This window comes from Dendrobates tinctorius, unplaced genomic scaffold, assembly GCF_039654945.1.
Source record: "Dendrobates tinctorius isolate UK_male_01 unplaced genomic scaffold, ASM3965494v1 ptg000030l, whole genome shotgun sequence".
In the NCBI taxonomy this organism is placed as follows: domain Eukaryota; kingdom Metazoa; phylum Chordata; class Amphibia; order Anura; family Dendrobatidae; genus Dendrobates; species Dendrobates tinctorius.
Genome location: NW_027361698.1, coordinates 46,758,992 through 46,774,519, shown reverse-complemented (window position 1 = coordinate 46,774,519; position 15,528 = coordinate 46,758,992). Strand labels below are relative to the sequence as shown.

Below are 15,528 nucleotides of genomic sequence, written 5' to 3'. Positions count from 1 at the left end.
ACTCAAAACTGCACTGCGTCACTGAATTACATAGATCCCAGTGCAACACATTTTTTTTCCTCGTAATGCACTCTTCCAACTTGTACACTAGTGTGATTGAAGCCTTGAAGTGGTCATTCAGTGGAAACAAGTTGTCACCCATTCATAGAACAGGTGATAACTTATTGATTATTGAGGGTCCGACCGCTGGAGTTCACTGATCGGCAGAGTGGGTCAATTATATCCCCATTGGAATGAAGTGTATGCTCGAAAGTCCAGTCATTCCTTATGGTGTGGTCAAGAGCTGTGCTCAGCATTTTCTGGCAGCTCAATAGAGAATGATGATGGGTTTTTGTCTCTCTCCTCCAAATATCTAGCAATCTGCTTCCTGGCATAGCAGAATCAGGCTCTAAGTTCAGACAGAAAATCAAATGGACAATGACCGGTTCAAATGCATGCCATGAAGTGAGTAAAGGAAGATCCAGCCCCTATAGAGCTAGTAGAATGCTAACATGTTACAGAGCATGAGAATGAGGCCAGCTCCTGGACACATTACACTACTATGTGCGTCAAAAGCAGTTTTAACTTGTGAGGGATCAGCCCAAGACCATGCTTTTCTGTTTTGTTGTGTGAAAGGAAAGGAACTCTTTTAGGCTAAGTTCACATTAGCATCTCTGTGTGCAGCGTATCATCTGAATGCGCAAACGCATGCCAAAACGCATTCAAACGCATGGTTACTGTCATGATCCATGCGGGATCAGGACAGATAAAAGCACAGGTAACCTTTTTCTTTTCCTAAGCTGTGCTTAAGTGTGGTTTTTGCCCCCGGTGGCCATTTGGATTATTGCACTGTGGTGGTGTTTGTTCGAAGTTTGCGCCCGGTGGTGGTGAGCGTCATTGCACTCTGTTTCTTTATTTAAGTGCACATGTTTATAATGCAGGTGTGATTTCTGGCTCTGCTATAAAAGAGTCACAGGTGTTGCAATCAGGGTTGGTGATAGTATTCATTTCAACCATCCTTGGTGGAGGAAGGAGCTGGAGAGCGTTCCTTGCAGCACTGTCTTAGCCCTGGTGTGGAAGGAGTCATAGGGGATTTCCTTGTAGCTCTGACAGAGCTTAGTGGCAGCAATTCTGGAGGAGAGCTGCATTCTGGTGGTGGACTCTGTAGCCAGGAGCAAGTGCAACAGAGTAAAGCTAAGTGGTGTTCCCCTGTTTGTGTTTTTCCTTCGTGTGTATTAGTACAGCGGTCGGGCCACTGCCTGCGCCACCCAGCTCCCTAGCAAGGGATAGGTGTCGGGTGTGCTAGGGCGACAGGTATCCTGAGCGGCGCCCGATGCGGAATCGCCATAGGGAGCGTTAGGAGCGTTAGGGACACTGACTCAGGAGAGTGCAGGAGGTCTCCACGTCCCCTTTCCCTATCGCAGGGCCCACCGTTGTAACTGTTTTCCCTTCCCCTTGTCTTGTTTTAGTTACCGGACTGCGGGCCGTGTCACACAGGACTGTATCACGTGCCGCGTCTTGTTGTTTACAGTTACTGGCCTGCGGGTCGCGTCACACAGGACAGGTCATCGTGACAGTTACGCTGCGTTTTTTATCCACATCAGCTTACGCATGATGCCAAAAAAAAGGCACGTGTGCATGCGTTTGTACTCGTTTTTGCGTGCGTTTGAGTTTTTTCGGCGCATACGTTCGAATTTTCAAAGAATTTTGTAATGTGGCATGCAATGGGCGTGTCTCATGGGGAATCTGTATATATAGACCCTACACAGATGAAATCCTCATCTTTTGCTTCTGTATCCAGCTGCAAGATGGATCTCGGCATGGAGAGCTTCTATCTTAATCTTGATTTGGAATTTTAATTGGCTTTTGCCTTTGCTGTGGCTTGTGAAGAAAGAAGAAGAGCAAGACAGAAAAGACGTCGTGGTCGCTAGTGGCAGCACTCCATCGTTGAAGTCCGAGAGAGCCGTGGAGCCTACCACTCGTTGTACACAGAGCTGCGTGAAAACTAGGAGAAGTTTTTCAAATACACGAGGATGTCGGAACAGAGCTTCGATGAATTGCTGCAACGTGTTCGAGGATTCATCACCAGGCAGGACACACAACTATGTCAAGCAATTCCTGCTGAGGAACGTCTGTTGGTGACCCTGAGGTACGTAATTTTGAAAAATAAACACATGTAGTTTTATTGTTATAAAACCCATGTACTGATATATATATTTTTTTCTCTTCGCCACGACAGCACCCACCGAGAGAGAGGGGATCCGCCCCTAGGAACAGGAAACCTACAGAGAGATAAAAGAGGTGGTCTCCCTCGCACCCTCAGTTGATTTCCTGTTCCTAAGGGAACCTGTAGAGAGAAAGAAGCTCGCAAGAGGATACCTGGGTCGGATGCCGTCTGTGCAATTTCTTTGAGAGCGGCAGGGCCCCCGGCACCGGAAGCAGCGTCGGGTGAGACCTGTTTTATCAGCTCCCCCCTCGTCTGATAGGCTAAGTGTGAGGCCAGGGTCTGGGTATGGCTGCCCTGGCTCACGCAGGGGGCATGGTGTGGCTTGGTGTGCACCCATCTGAAGGAACCTGTAGAGAGAAGAGGATTCCTGGGCTGTGATGCCGCCTGTGCGGTTTCTATAAGAGTGGCAGGGGCTCCAGCACCAAAAGCAGCGTCGGGGGAGGTCTGGTTGTCAGCTTCCCCCCTCTGTTGATAATGACAGCGTGAAGCCAGGATCCGTGTATGGCCGCCCTGGCTCACCTACGGAGCATGGTGCGGCTGGAGGAGCTGTCACTTGGCCAGCTCCCCCACAGCTCGGAGCACATAGCGAGGCCCTGGCTTGTATGAGAAGCGCGGCACGGCGCCTGTAACAGAATGCTGGCATTGTGGATATAGCTCCCCAGGTATGCTGCGAAGCCAGGAGCGGGAGAGGCCGCCGGGCTCGCATGGAAAGCACAGTAAGGTGCCTGGCGCTTGGGGGGGGGGGGAGAAAAGCGAGGCCAGGAACTGGGAGAGGCCGCCCTGGCTCGTATGAGAAGCACGGCGCAGAAGGTCAGCAGCCAGGGGTGTAGGAGGCCTGGTATGGTGGACCTGAGTCCTAGAAGGACGGTGAGAGCCGCGACAGCGTCGGGGGAGGTCTGGTTATCGGCTCCCCCCTCGACTGATAATGACTACGTGAGGCAAGGGTCCGGGTATGGCCGTCCTGGCTCACGTACGGAGCACGGTACGGCTGGAGACAAAGAAAAAGGAGGCGCGCATCCGGGGGTATACAGCTGGCGAGCGCTTGCGCAGATGGTCTGCAGATGAAGGCCTCGTATGGCAGTGTGAGGTGCACCCACATGAAAAGATGGAGGTGCTACTGCACAGCAGCAGAAAGAGTGGACGCTCTAGACAGAGTGGTTCCACGGATAAAAGTTGTAGACGGGAAAGCGAACCACGTCTCAGGCAGCTGGTGGCTACAGCATCCGGCAGCTGTCAGTGAAGCAGCGTGCAGGAGTTCACTCACTCTCCCTCCTGCTCTCCGAGGGTCGGCAGCCATTCTAGGCTGAATGTGACTGCTCTCGTCAGGTGGCAGCAGCTAAGTAGCTTGAGGCCAGTCAAGTACCAGAATGGAATACCAGCTGGAGATCCCTGGTAAGCAGCAGCACGTTGGTGGTAGTCCTCGGGCACACGCGCAATCTCATGTGCTGAGGTATGCTTTTACAAGATGTGCAGCTAGACCTTGGGCCTCTAGGCCTTGGTAAGGCCATACGTTCACGCTACATCTTTTGATTTGACTTCAGTTAATTGCATGTTTTGTCTGCACAGAGCCTTATGGGAGGCTTCAGAATGACTATGTGAAGCATATGTTTCAATTTTATGGTTCAGTAAACAGGTGTTTACCTTTCTTTGCAACTTAACTACTCCACCCATAGAGGACATAAGGGTTTAATCCTGCACATATGTCTCCATGAAGATTGCCAGCTGCGGCTCATTAATTGGCTCCTTCGGGTGAGCTCAGTCTGACAATTGAGATGTACCATTCAGAGTGGAGGTTTATCTGGAACTCTGAGAGGTTGCCCTCTTAAATGTAACTGTGGACCTGGTCTCTTGTTTGGCACCTTCAAGCATGGCCATAAGTCTATCTGTGCCTCATGAGGCCTATGTACATCATATGGTATCATAGAGCCTGTATGAATCATACTGCATCATAGTGTCATAGTGCTTCATATTACTTCACGGTACTTCATAGCGCATCATATTGCTTCATGGTACTTCATATTGCATCATGGTACTTCATAGTACTTTATGGTACTTCAAAGTGCTTCATAGTACTTCGTGGTGCATCATATTGCTTCATGGTACTTCATAGTACGAAAGATATGTAGTGAAAGGTGGGCGCCACTGTATAAAATACCAAATACTACGGCTCGGTGCAAACATGCGCCAAATATGAATCACAAGAGGGAAAGAAAAAAAGAAGCGCAAATAGTGATGCACGCACAGCCCAGTGATATATTTAATTGTACATCATCGTATGTCATAGTACTTCTTAGTACTTCATATTGCCTCATAGTGCTTTATAGTATGTCATAGTGCATCATATTGCTTCATGGTACTTCATGGTACGTCATAGTATGTCATAGTACTTCCTGTTGCATCATAGTATGTCATAATACTTCATAATGCGTCATTGCTTCATGGTACGTCATCGTATGTCATAGTACTTTATAGTACTTCTTAATGCATCACAGTATGTTATAGTACTTCATAGTGCATCATATTGCCTCATAGTACTTCATGGTACTTCTTATTGCATCATTGTACTTCATATTGCTTCATAGTATGTCATAGTACTACATAATACTTAATATTGCATCATAGTACTTCATAGTGCTTCGTAGTGCATTATTTTGCTTCATAATACTTCATATTGCTTCATGGTACTCCATAGTGCTTCATATTACTTCATGGTACTTTATAGTACCTTCACAGTGCTTCATAGTGCTTCATATTGCATCATGGTACTTCATATGGCTTCATGGTACTTCGTGCTTCATGGTACTTCATATGGCCTCATTACTTCATGGTACTTTATAGTACCTTCATAGTATAAGGAGGAACACGGTCAAGAACTCTGTCTACCGCGGAGAGAATCCTACAGATGGCCAAAACACACCTGTTGTCCCTATTGGCCCTCCTCGTCAGGGTAATAGACAACTTCAGAGCCTGTCCCTGTCTGCTCTCCATGTCAGAGGAGTGGACAACTCCAGAGTAGACTTCTTCAGCCGCCATACCCTGCATCAAGGGGAATGGGTGCTCAGCCGGCGCATCTTCAGGATGATAGCGGCTGTGTAGGGCATGCCGGAGATAGACCTGTTCGCTACAAGGGCCAACAGGCGTGTCGAAAGGTTCGCTTCACTGTACAGAATAGACAATCTGGATGTACGCGACGCCCTTCAAACCCCTTGGATGTTTCACTAGGCTTACGCCTTCCCGCCGATACTGTTACGGACTGTCATCAGGAAGATAAGGGAAGAAGGAGCGAGAGTCATCTTAATAGCTCCATTTTGGCTCAAGAGGCCGTGGTTTTCATGACTTAGAGCCATGTGTTTTTCCGATCCATGGATTCTCCCTCTGGATCAGGACCTACTCTCGCAAGGACCCTGTTACGACCCTCAGGTCAAAGGTCTACGCCTCACGGCATGGAATTTGAGATGCAGTTTCTGAAGCTAAGGGGATTCTCAGATAACTTAATTGGTACCCTCTTGCATAGTAGGAAAGAAGCCACAACCAAAATCTACACCAAGGTGTGTAAAAAATTTTTAACTTTCCATTCAGCAGGGCTTTCCAGTGAGGTACCTATCCCTGCTATCTTAGAGTTCCTGCAGAAAGGGCGTGAGTTAGGGCTTGCAGTTAACACTTTAAAAGTCCAAGTTCTGGCTCTGGGGGCCTTATATAATTATGACGTTGCGGGCAACAAATGGGTAGCTCGATTTATTTCAGCTTGCCAGCGAGTAAACCAGGTTCATATTCCTCAAATACCGCATTGGGACTTTAGCTTAGTCCTAGATGCTTTCACACAGGCCCCATTTGAGCCCATACACACTGCCTCAATAAAGTGCGTTTCATTAAAAGCCGCCTTATTGGTAGCTTTGGTATCAGCAAGGAGAATGCGTGATCTCCAGGCCCTGTCAGTAGATGGGGGCCCCCCCCTTCCTGTCAATATTTCAGGACAGAATATTGTTAGGACGGGTCCGTCTTTATCTCCCTAAAAGGGCTACTAAATTCCATAGATCCCAAGAAATCTACCTTCCCCTCCCTTTTATGATAGCCCGGCAACACCAGAGGAGGAAAGGTATCATACCCTAGACGTAAAGAGAGCCGCCTTAGCCTATATAGATAGGACTTAGCCCTGGAGGCAGAGCAGGGCTCTTTTTGTCTCTTTCCAGGGTAACAAGAAGGGGTCTACAATCACGAGAAGCACGCGGTCTCGATGGATCAGAGAGGCGATTACATTGGCATATTCGGCAAAAGGAGAAGACCCACCGCAGGGCGTGAGGGCACATTACGCACGAGCCGTATCTTCCTCCTGGGCTGAAAGAGCGGATGTCCCGATTGAATTAATATGTAAGGCCGCAACCTGATCTTCACCTCCTACCTTTTATAGTCACTACAGACTAGATTTATCTTCCTCGGCTGACTTAGTCTTTGGTAGATCAGTCCTTAACACGGTGGTCCCTCCCAGGTGATTGTCTCTGGAAATCTCTTGGTGGGTGCTGTCGTGTCGAAGAGAAAAAAAACGGATTACTTACCGGTAATATTCTTTTATAGAATCCATGACAGCACCCACTCACTTCCCTCCCTTAGTATATTTACACGTGGTTCACTCTGGTGGGTGAAGGCTAAAACTGTATATAGATGCGTGACGTTATATAGCAAAAGATATAAATATATATGTACTTTAAATGGCCTATGGAGCAAATTAACTAAAGCTTGTGTGGCGGTTCCTCTCATTCTCTGTAATCCAACTGAGGGAGCGAGTGGGACCTCCCCTTTTATCTCTCTGTAGGTTTCCTGTTCCTAGGGGGTGAATCCCCTCTCTCTCGGTGGGTGCTGACGTGGACGCTATAAAAGAGTATTACCGGTAAGTAATCCGGTTTTTTCATTTTCTGTTCGGCAGATTCCTGGCTACCGGAGAGACCTTAAGATCTCTACATTTTAAATTCCGGATTGGAGTGTCCACCCTTTCTGGGATTGTTGGAGACACCTGCCGCGCTTTGTGATGTTCTGCGTGCAGAATTCCTCCCACAACTGAACTCTCAATTGAAAAGGCTGCAAAATTCAAGGAAATTTGTAATTTTCCAACTCTGTGGGGACTGTGGACGGCAAACACATTCGGATTATGAATCCTGCTGGAAGTGGATCCGAGTATTTCAATTTCAAAAAATACTTTTCGATTGTTCTCATGGCAATTGCAGATGCTGAGTGTCGATTTGTCGCCCTGGACGTTGGCTCATTTGGACAAGGAAATGACTCGCAGACTTTCAAAAACTCTGACACGGGCCAACGTTTGTATGGTAATAATTTTAGTTTTCCACCGCCACTGTAACGAATGGAAGCGGAGGCACAGGTGTTGCAGTTCACATTCATTTATTTTAATTTTCTTTGTGGAACCACGACCCGTGTTAACTGCAGGGGGTGTAACTATGTGAACCCCCAGATAACCGTAGTAAGACCACTCATACAGGGTCAGACTGGAAAGCCCAGGGGACACAGGTGCTACCTTCTGTCAGAGCCCGGACATGTGGAAGCTCGCCCAGCAGTACAGGAATTCAGGCAGGCATAACAGGTAGTGATAAATTCGGACAACAGGAGACGGGAGCAAGGGACGGTGCTGGCACAGGCAATACTGTCGTAGTCCTGGATATGGGTTAGTCAGATGATTGGACCAGGTAGCAGTAATGTGGACAGCGCAGATATAGTCCCAGGAGCCAAGTATGGAGTCACCAGTAGTCTGAGGAAACAAACAGTATTAGCCGTATTCAAGCAGGGTCCAGGCAAAGCACAGAGCTCAGAGCAAACGGAACACAGAACTGGAACTTAGCAACAGGAATCACTTGTTGCTCCGGCACCCTCCCTATGGCAGAGGGGCCAGAAATAGCACACAGCGTAACATCATTGGTTAATGGCATATTTTAAAAAATACGCGCTCTCTCTCTGCCGGCGATCAGCGCAAGCAGGGGAGACTGTTGAGAGTTGTTTTCAACTGATAACAGTGAGGACAGTGGCTGATGAGAGTATTCATCAGCCGCCGCCTGCACTGTAAATAAATGTAAAATCGACATGGGATCCCCTGTATTTTTGATATCCAGCCAAGCAAAACTGACAGCTGCAGATTGCTGCCCTTAGCTATCAGTGTTAGCAAGGCTGGTTATCAAGAACAGAGGGGTTCTGTCTGTTTTTTGAATTCTTTAAATAATTTAAAAAAAAAAAAAAACAGTGAAGTCATTTTTGGCAACAAGCCTTGCTAAAGCAGACAGCTGGTATTCTCAGGCTGGTAAGGGGACATGGATATTGACCCCCCCCCAGCCAAAAAATAGCAGCCTGCAGTCGCCCAGAAAAGTCAAATTTATTAGATGAGCTAATTCTGGTGCTTTGCCTGCCTAGTCGCCCTTGCCTTGTGGCGGTGGCAAGTGGGGTTAATATTTGCGGGTTTTATGTCACTTTTGTATTGTCTGTTGATATCAACCCCACGGCTTAGTAATGGAGAGGTGTCTATAAGACACCAATGCATTATTAATCCTATAGTTGTATGGTAAATAAATACACAGCAAGTATAAAATCTTTTTTATTTGAAATAACAGCAAAACACAGTTTTCCATTTTTATTTAAAAGTAACAAACACAGTTATCGTCAGCTAGTGCCCATTCCACTGAATCCCTTGTCTCCTGAAATAAAATGAAAAAAAAAAAAAAAATATCCCTCACCTCTTCGTTGTTCTGTTCCATGCTGTAATCCATATCTGGGGATAAATAGTTTTCAACCTGGATGGTGCCAAGATGTGACGTCCAGGCTAAGAACCACTAATGAATGAGCTGCTGCAAGTGCAGCATCAGTGACTAGCGGTGACATCCTTGAGGTTACCATGGATCACTGAGGCTGCGTTCCCAGCCTGGCTGAACTGCAGTGACCTCAGCTTAGTGAAAAAAGTCAACAAGTTCACCACAGTTCAGTCCTTCTGCTGGGAACAGCGCTCACTGTAGAGCTGCTTCCCGGGCATCGATACATGTGATACTGATGCATCGCACTGTTGTCACACGTATTCCACAAGTATTACACACATGGACACTGACATCCCCGCTACTGGTTTTTCTGGTACCGGAAATATCAGGACGTGTGAAACTGGCCTTACACAGTCGGCATGTGCTGGCAACAGCAGTATCTGGAGCGAGCCAAAGGCTGGACTTCATCAAAGATCATCATTTCTTCTAAAAACCACAATAACTTATAATTTTAGTTTATGGAACGAGCAATGAAGTCTCCAAAGAAACTAAAAAATAAAGTTAAAATGAAAAAAAATAATGATTAAAATAAAACAAGTTTAAAAGTAAATAAACATATGTTGTATTTCTGCGTCTGATCTATGAAAATATTAAATTAATTAACCCGTATGGCAAATGCTGTAAAGAGAAAAAAAATAGAAATGCCAGATGCCATTTTTCTCTCCCCCAAATAATGTGATAAAAAGTGATCAAAACACCGTATGTAACCCAAAATGGTATTAATATAAACTACAGCTTGTCATGCAAAAAAAGCTTCCTCACACAGCTCCATCCATGAAACCATAAAAAATTAGGTCTCCAATTGCATAACTGGTAATGGGTTAAATCCATGTCTGGGAGCGGTCTCCCCTGGCACGCCGTCTCCGTACACAGACACGTACCAGACTACCTTTGTCTGGTGTGTATTGCTTCTAATGATAGTTTTTCCCTTAAAGGGATCGTCTCAGGAGGTCTCATTTTATAGTGCACTCTCTCATGCAGGCAGACATTCCCATAGCAGGACTTCATGACATGAACATATTTCATGGGAGAAATTCTTTGTTTTCGGTGTCATTCATTGTACATTTGATAAATGAGATAAGGGCCGCTCATCATTATTATTGTTATTAATCGGGGTCTCATTCCACTGCTGCACATACAATAAATGGATTTGACATTTTAAAGCACACATTTAAGACATGGCTAATGAGTTTCTGCCTGTCACCGTGCACATCTGCCGCGCCCCCAAGTGCGTGCTTGTTGGCAGAGAGCTGTTTACGAGCTTCACTCCGGCAATCCTCCGGTGAACAAGTCACTTGTAGAGATCTATGCGTGCATTGTGCCGCTTGTACTGAGAACGAGAGGTCTGCTATACCAGTTCTGTGTAAGAAAGGGCTGACATTGTGGGAAGCTACGAGGGTTTGTATTATTAACCTGCTTTTTCTTTGTGAATAAAGATTTTCGAAGTTAAAACTGTAAAGCCATGTTCATATTTCTGGTGTTTTTTTGTGCAGTTTTCTGAAAACATGGTACAACTGACAAACACCACGTTTTTAGGAAATTACTGTAAAAAAATAAAGGCATCGTGTGAACAGGGCCTTAGACATCAGGATTTAGTGACTTAAGTGTGTCTGAAGTGTTTGTCATTTACTTTGGTTATTGGCATGTTAATTCCAATATGCGCATGACCGTCAAACAAGTGGTTTATTACAGACGTCGGCAAAGTGCGGCCCGTGGACTACATCCGGCCCCATGTCAGTGCAACAGAGACAGGAGCAAAGCGCCGGGGGAACGGGAGCAAGGCGAGTATAGTGTTTTTTTTTCTTCATGTGTATGGGATGTTTGTATGTACATAACAGGCTATGTGGGGGCTCATGCTGTGTATAGGAGGCTATGTGGGGGCTCATGCTGTGTATAGGAGGCTATGTGGGGGCTCATGCTGTATATAGGAGGCTATGTGGGGGCTCATGCTGTATATAGGAGGCTATGTGGGGGCTCATGCTGTATATAGGAGGCTATGTGGGGGCTCATGGTGTATATAAGGGCTCGGTATGGGCTTATAAATTTATATAGGGGGTTGTATGCAGGCTCATAGAGTATAAAGAGGCATGCGCTGTGTATATATACGGCACTGCGGGAGCTGCGTTCCCACAAAGCGACATATATGGCGCTGTGATCGCACGGTCTCACGCAGATTTCCGCCATGATTGAGTGCTGGTGACAACTCTGTGACAGCTGACACCCTTCAGAGACACCCACAATCGGTGCTAGCACCCATTGCGGGCGTTTAACCACTGTGATGCCGCTGATCCCTCTGTGCTCGCATTCGTGTTGTCTTGATTGTCTCCATGGTGACCCTGGATTCCAAGGTGGGCTCGGGGTCACCCAGAGACTGTGGCCTGTCAGCTCATGCTGAGAGAAAGACAATAGTACACCGATAGTAATAGTAATATTACACCGATGTCTGACTCCCCTTGTTTGCTGTGGGCTCCGGCGCTGAACCCGCACCTTTCCAGGCACATGTCAGCTGATATATATACAGCTGACATGTGCCCACGACAGCCGTGGGTGGAATCGCGATCCACCTGTGGCTGTTAACCTGTTAAATGCCGCTGTCAATCTCTGACAGTGGTATTTCACGCTACCTGCAAGTGCGCCAGAAATCCCTCCCATCGGTGACCCTGTCACATGATAGCGGGTCCCCAATGGGTTGGCAGGACAACCAGAGGTCTCCGGTGGTCGGCGCTCATAGCAAGTGAGTAATTCTGTATGTAGCAGAGCCAATCAGATTATGGCTGTTTCTAGTCTCCCATGGAGACAATTGAAGCATGCCGAAAGTAAAAAAAAAAAAAAATGTTTACAAATTAAAAAAAATATAGATGTTCAAATCACTCCCCTTTCGCCCCATTTAAAATAAAACAAAAAAATCAAACATACACATATTTGGTATCGCCGCATTCAGAATCGCCCGATCTATCAATATAAAGAATTAACCCGATCGTTAAACGGCGTAACGAAAAAAAAATCAAATCGCTAGAATTAGTTTTTTTGGTCGCCGCAACATGGCATTAAAATGCAATAACGGGCGAATCATATCTGCACCAAAATGGTATAATTGAAAACGTCAGCTCGTCACGCAAAAAATAAGCCCTCAACAAACCAGAGATCACGAAAAATGGAGACGCTACGTATATTGGAAAATGGCGCAATTTTTTTTTAACAAAGTTTGAAAGTTTTTTCATTACTTAAATAAAAAAGAACCTAGACATGTTTGTCTGTGAACTTGTAATGACCTGGAGAATCATAATGGCAGGTCAGTTTTAGCAATTAGTGAACATGGTTAAAAAAAAAAACTGTGGGATTGCACTTTTTTTTTTTTTTGCAATTTCACCGCACTTTGAACTTTTTTCCCACTTTCAAGTCCTCACATTGCCATTTTGACCAAAAAAAAAATTATGGCTCTGGGAAAATGGAGGGTAAAAACACAAAAAACTGAAAATGGCCTGTGGATTAAAACATCAGGCTTTGATGCAGGTTTTTTTTTTTTTTTCTGTTTTTTATGCAGATTACATGTTATTTGTCTACAGTACATGTTTGATAAAGTTAGTTTTAGTCACCAAGAACGGCAGGGTTGCGTTTTTTCCAGCTCTTTTGCACACTCGCTGCTTTCTATGGTGAGAAAAACACTGAAAGAATTAATAAGCTGCAGATTTTTTAAAAAAGCCGCAGTTTTCAAATTCAGTCATGAAAAATAAAAAAACTGTGTGCCTGAGATTTCTGAGATGGAAAAAGCAGCTTTTAATTTTGATAAACGCAGCAAAGACTCAACGTGTAACTATAAACTGAGGGAGAAATCACATGCTTCAGTTTCTGTTGTGGAAATTTCTGCGACTGAAAATCAGTTGTGTTAATGGAAACGTGGATAGTACAAATCCATATGCTTCCTGCCAAAACAACTGCACTCAGATGAATAGAACCTATTTACAGCCACAGAAATTTCTGCAGCCAAATCTGCATTATGCGAGTTCATGACTAAAAAGGTTTCCACATCGTCATAAATTGGTATACTGTAATTCTTTGTTCTTTAAGTGAACTTGTTAGCAGGATTTTGCTCAGTAAACTACAGACCCTGTCAGGTTGGTGCTGTTATACTGATTACAATGATACCTTGGGTGATCCCATCTTGTGGTTGTTGTTTAATCTGTATTGCGGTTTTCAGATTCTGGTGCTTCGGAGTGGGCCTGCGGGCAGGGGTTTATGTGGTGCTCTGCTTACATATGCATCCTTATGGCTTATGACAGGTCACTGCTCCTTCAGTGCCTGCTTTCAAAGTCATCAGGATAGTTGTGGGACATTATGGAATCTTCTGCTGACAGGTGAGGAATATTGTTTATTATTTTAAATCATGTACAAGAGACATTGGCTTCAGTGGGCTTTGGTAAGTATGGTTTAGTTTAGATTCAATAAAATAGTCTGTGTCATTGTTTCAAATAAAGGACTAATCGCTATGGGTTTAGTAATAGGGGCTTCTTATAGATGCCTCTCCATTACAAACCTCTAGGCTTGATGTCACATGACAATACAAAGGTAACATCAACCCCCCAACTATCACCACACTGCACCAGGGCAAGTGGGGAGAGTGAGGCTAAGTGCCAGAATTGGCGCATCTTATTAATGTGTTATTTCTGGGGCAGCTGAGAGCTGATGTTTTTAGTCTGGAAGGTGGCCAATATCCATGGCCCTTTCCTAGGCTATTAATATCAGCCCACAGCCTTTGTTGGTTAGATTTTTATAGGGGAACATTTATGGCTGTTTGCTCCTTCCCAGCCTATGTAGGTTCATTCTGTTAATGCTCCTACATAGGCTGGTGACAATGTGTTTGTGAGTGTATATTTAACTCTTTACTTATGGGTTTAGTAATGAGGGTGTCTCGCTGACACCTCTTCATACCTAGAGCTTGGTGTCAGGAACAGATGCTGACACCAACCCATAATCCCATTACTCTGATTCCACTGCAACAGAATTAAAAGGAAGATGTTGAACCATGAAATTACATTCCCAAACTTTTTGAAAAAAATATATTTAGCAAAAAAAGCATTCATTGCTTTGCAAAAAAATGCGCGTTTTTACGGCACCGTTTTTGCTTCCCAAGAGATGCAGAAATGTCTGAAAACAAATGCTCAGCGTGCGCACATACCCTAATTTTGACCAGAGGTGCACAGACTTTTACTGTAGGCCGCCTGGTTCTAGATTCCTAGTTTTAGTTTTGTTAATTATAGGTAGGTTTTAAGTCAGTTCTATTTAAAAAAATAATAAAACAGTGATGATTACTCCTCCCTTGCCTATTCCACCTCCTCCTCCACTTGGACCTCTTCCTCATGGTTCAAGATTCTTATTTATTATTTCTGCTCTGCTTAGTGTATTAGCGTAGGGACAGTATTAGGTTGTGTGTGTGCGCAGTTTTCCAAAAACCACTCTGTTGCCACTATTACATCGATCATCCATTTCAAAGGGAATAATTTAGTGTAAGGTCCTCTTAAGAGCTCGTTCAGACAAGCATATTATACGGACGTGTACTGCCTGGGTAAAAATCAGACACTGGCCAATGTAATTCATTGTGTGAAAAAAAAAAAAAAAATCACTATAGCAATAATAATAATGCTATTCTCTCCGTGGTATCAGATGAGAGTCACTTATTCTCGTATAGGAGTGTGCAAAAAAGAAATAATTGATCCTATGAGGATTATCTGTGTAGCATTCAACGTCTACAGATACATTACAATTATTAACCTTCAAAACTGTATTTGATCATTTACATGTTAAAGTGTTGATGTATAAAACCGAATGCCACATGGGCCTAATAACAGACTCATGGATGACAATCACGCAGGAAACTCGGGCGATTTCTCATACACTTGTATGTTCTCGGCCTGTGAGACCATCACTTTTCACCAACTAAAATTTTCAGAGAAACATCTGTAGAGATCTCCAATGTATGACCACTGCGGTAGGATAATAAGGAAACCCCTGGGGGACCGCCAGAGCGGAGGAGCGCAGTGGCACTGAAGCTGGCCGGTTCGGCTTGCAATGTACTCCAGTGATCGGGTCAGCTTAAAACAAAAAAAAATAAAATAAAATTGCAATTTTACCTATTTAAGATGATCAAAATAACCCTTTAAATGTTAAGTACGTCACAGTCTTTATTCAGGACACCTGTTTAACAAGTGTTTATTATGTAAAGAGGTGTAAGTGTACAGGTACTAATGAATAAGTCTATAATATTAACTTCTGTGCTTACATTATTCCTTCATTTTCATTTTTCACACTTTTTTTTTCATTTCTAGTTCAAAAATTGAGCGAGAAATTAAAGCGTTATGAAGAAAAGGGTTCTTCTGAAAGTGAGTTTTCACAGGTATGTCTTGTGTATGTATATATGTATATATGAGTGTGTGTATATATATTCAGTATATGTCTACACAGTGTATATATATATATATAAAATTTTTGCTCTCTTTTTCATATCATGATCTTTATTAACAA

At 44.4% G+C, this 15,528-nt stretch overlaps 1 protein-coding gene across 9 annotated transcripts in view; it reads left to right on the top strand.

Moving 5' to 3' along the window:
* The window catches only part of SCLT1 (sodium channel and clathrin linker 1), a 312,009-nt gene that overhangs the window by 25,212 nt on the left and 271,269 nt on the right, over positions 1-15,528 (top strand). For 6 of the 9 annotated variants that reach the window (XR_012231549.1, XM_073572082.1, XM_073572079.1 and 3 more), the window contains exon 3: positions 15,333-15,400. The exons of 1 other annotated variant lie outside the window; for it this stretch is intronic. Coding sequence is in view for 7 of the 8 variants with exons in the window: in XM_073572082.1 (XP_073428183.1) it covers positions 15,333-15,400 (68 nt within the window). In the remaining variant the exon portion in view is untranslated. The remainder of the gene's footprint in view (positions 1-15,332; positions 15,401-15,528) is intronic. 2 more of the 9 variants (XM_073572084.1, XM_073572085.1) reach the window with 1 other exon arrangement.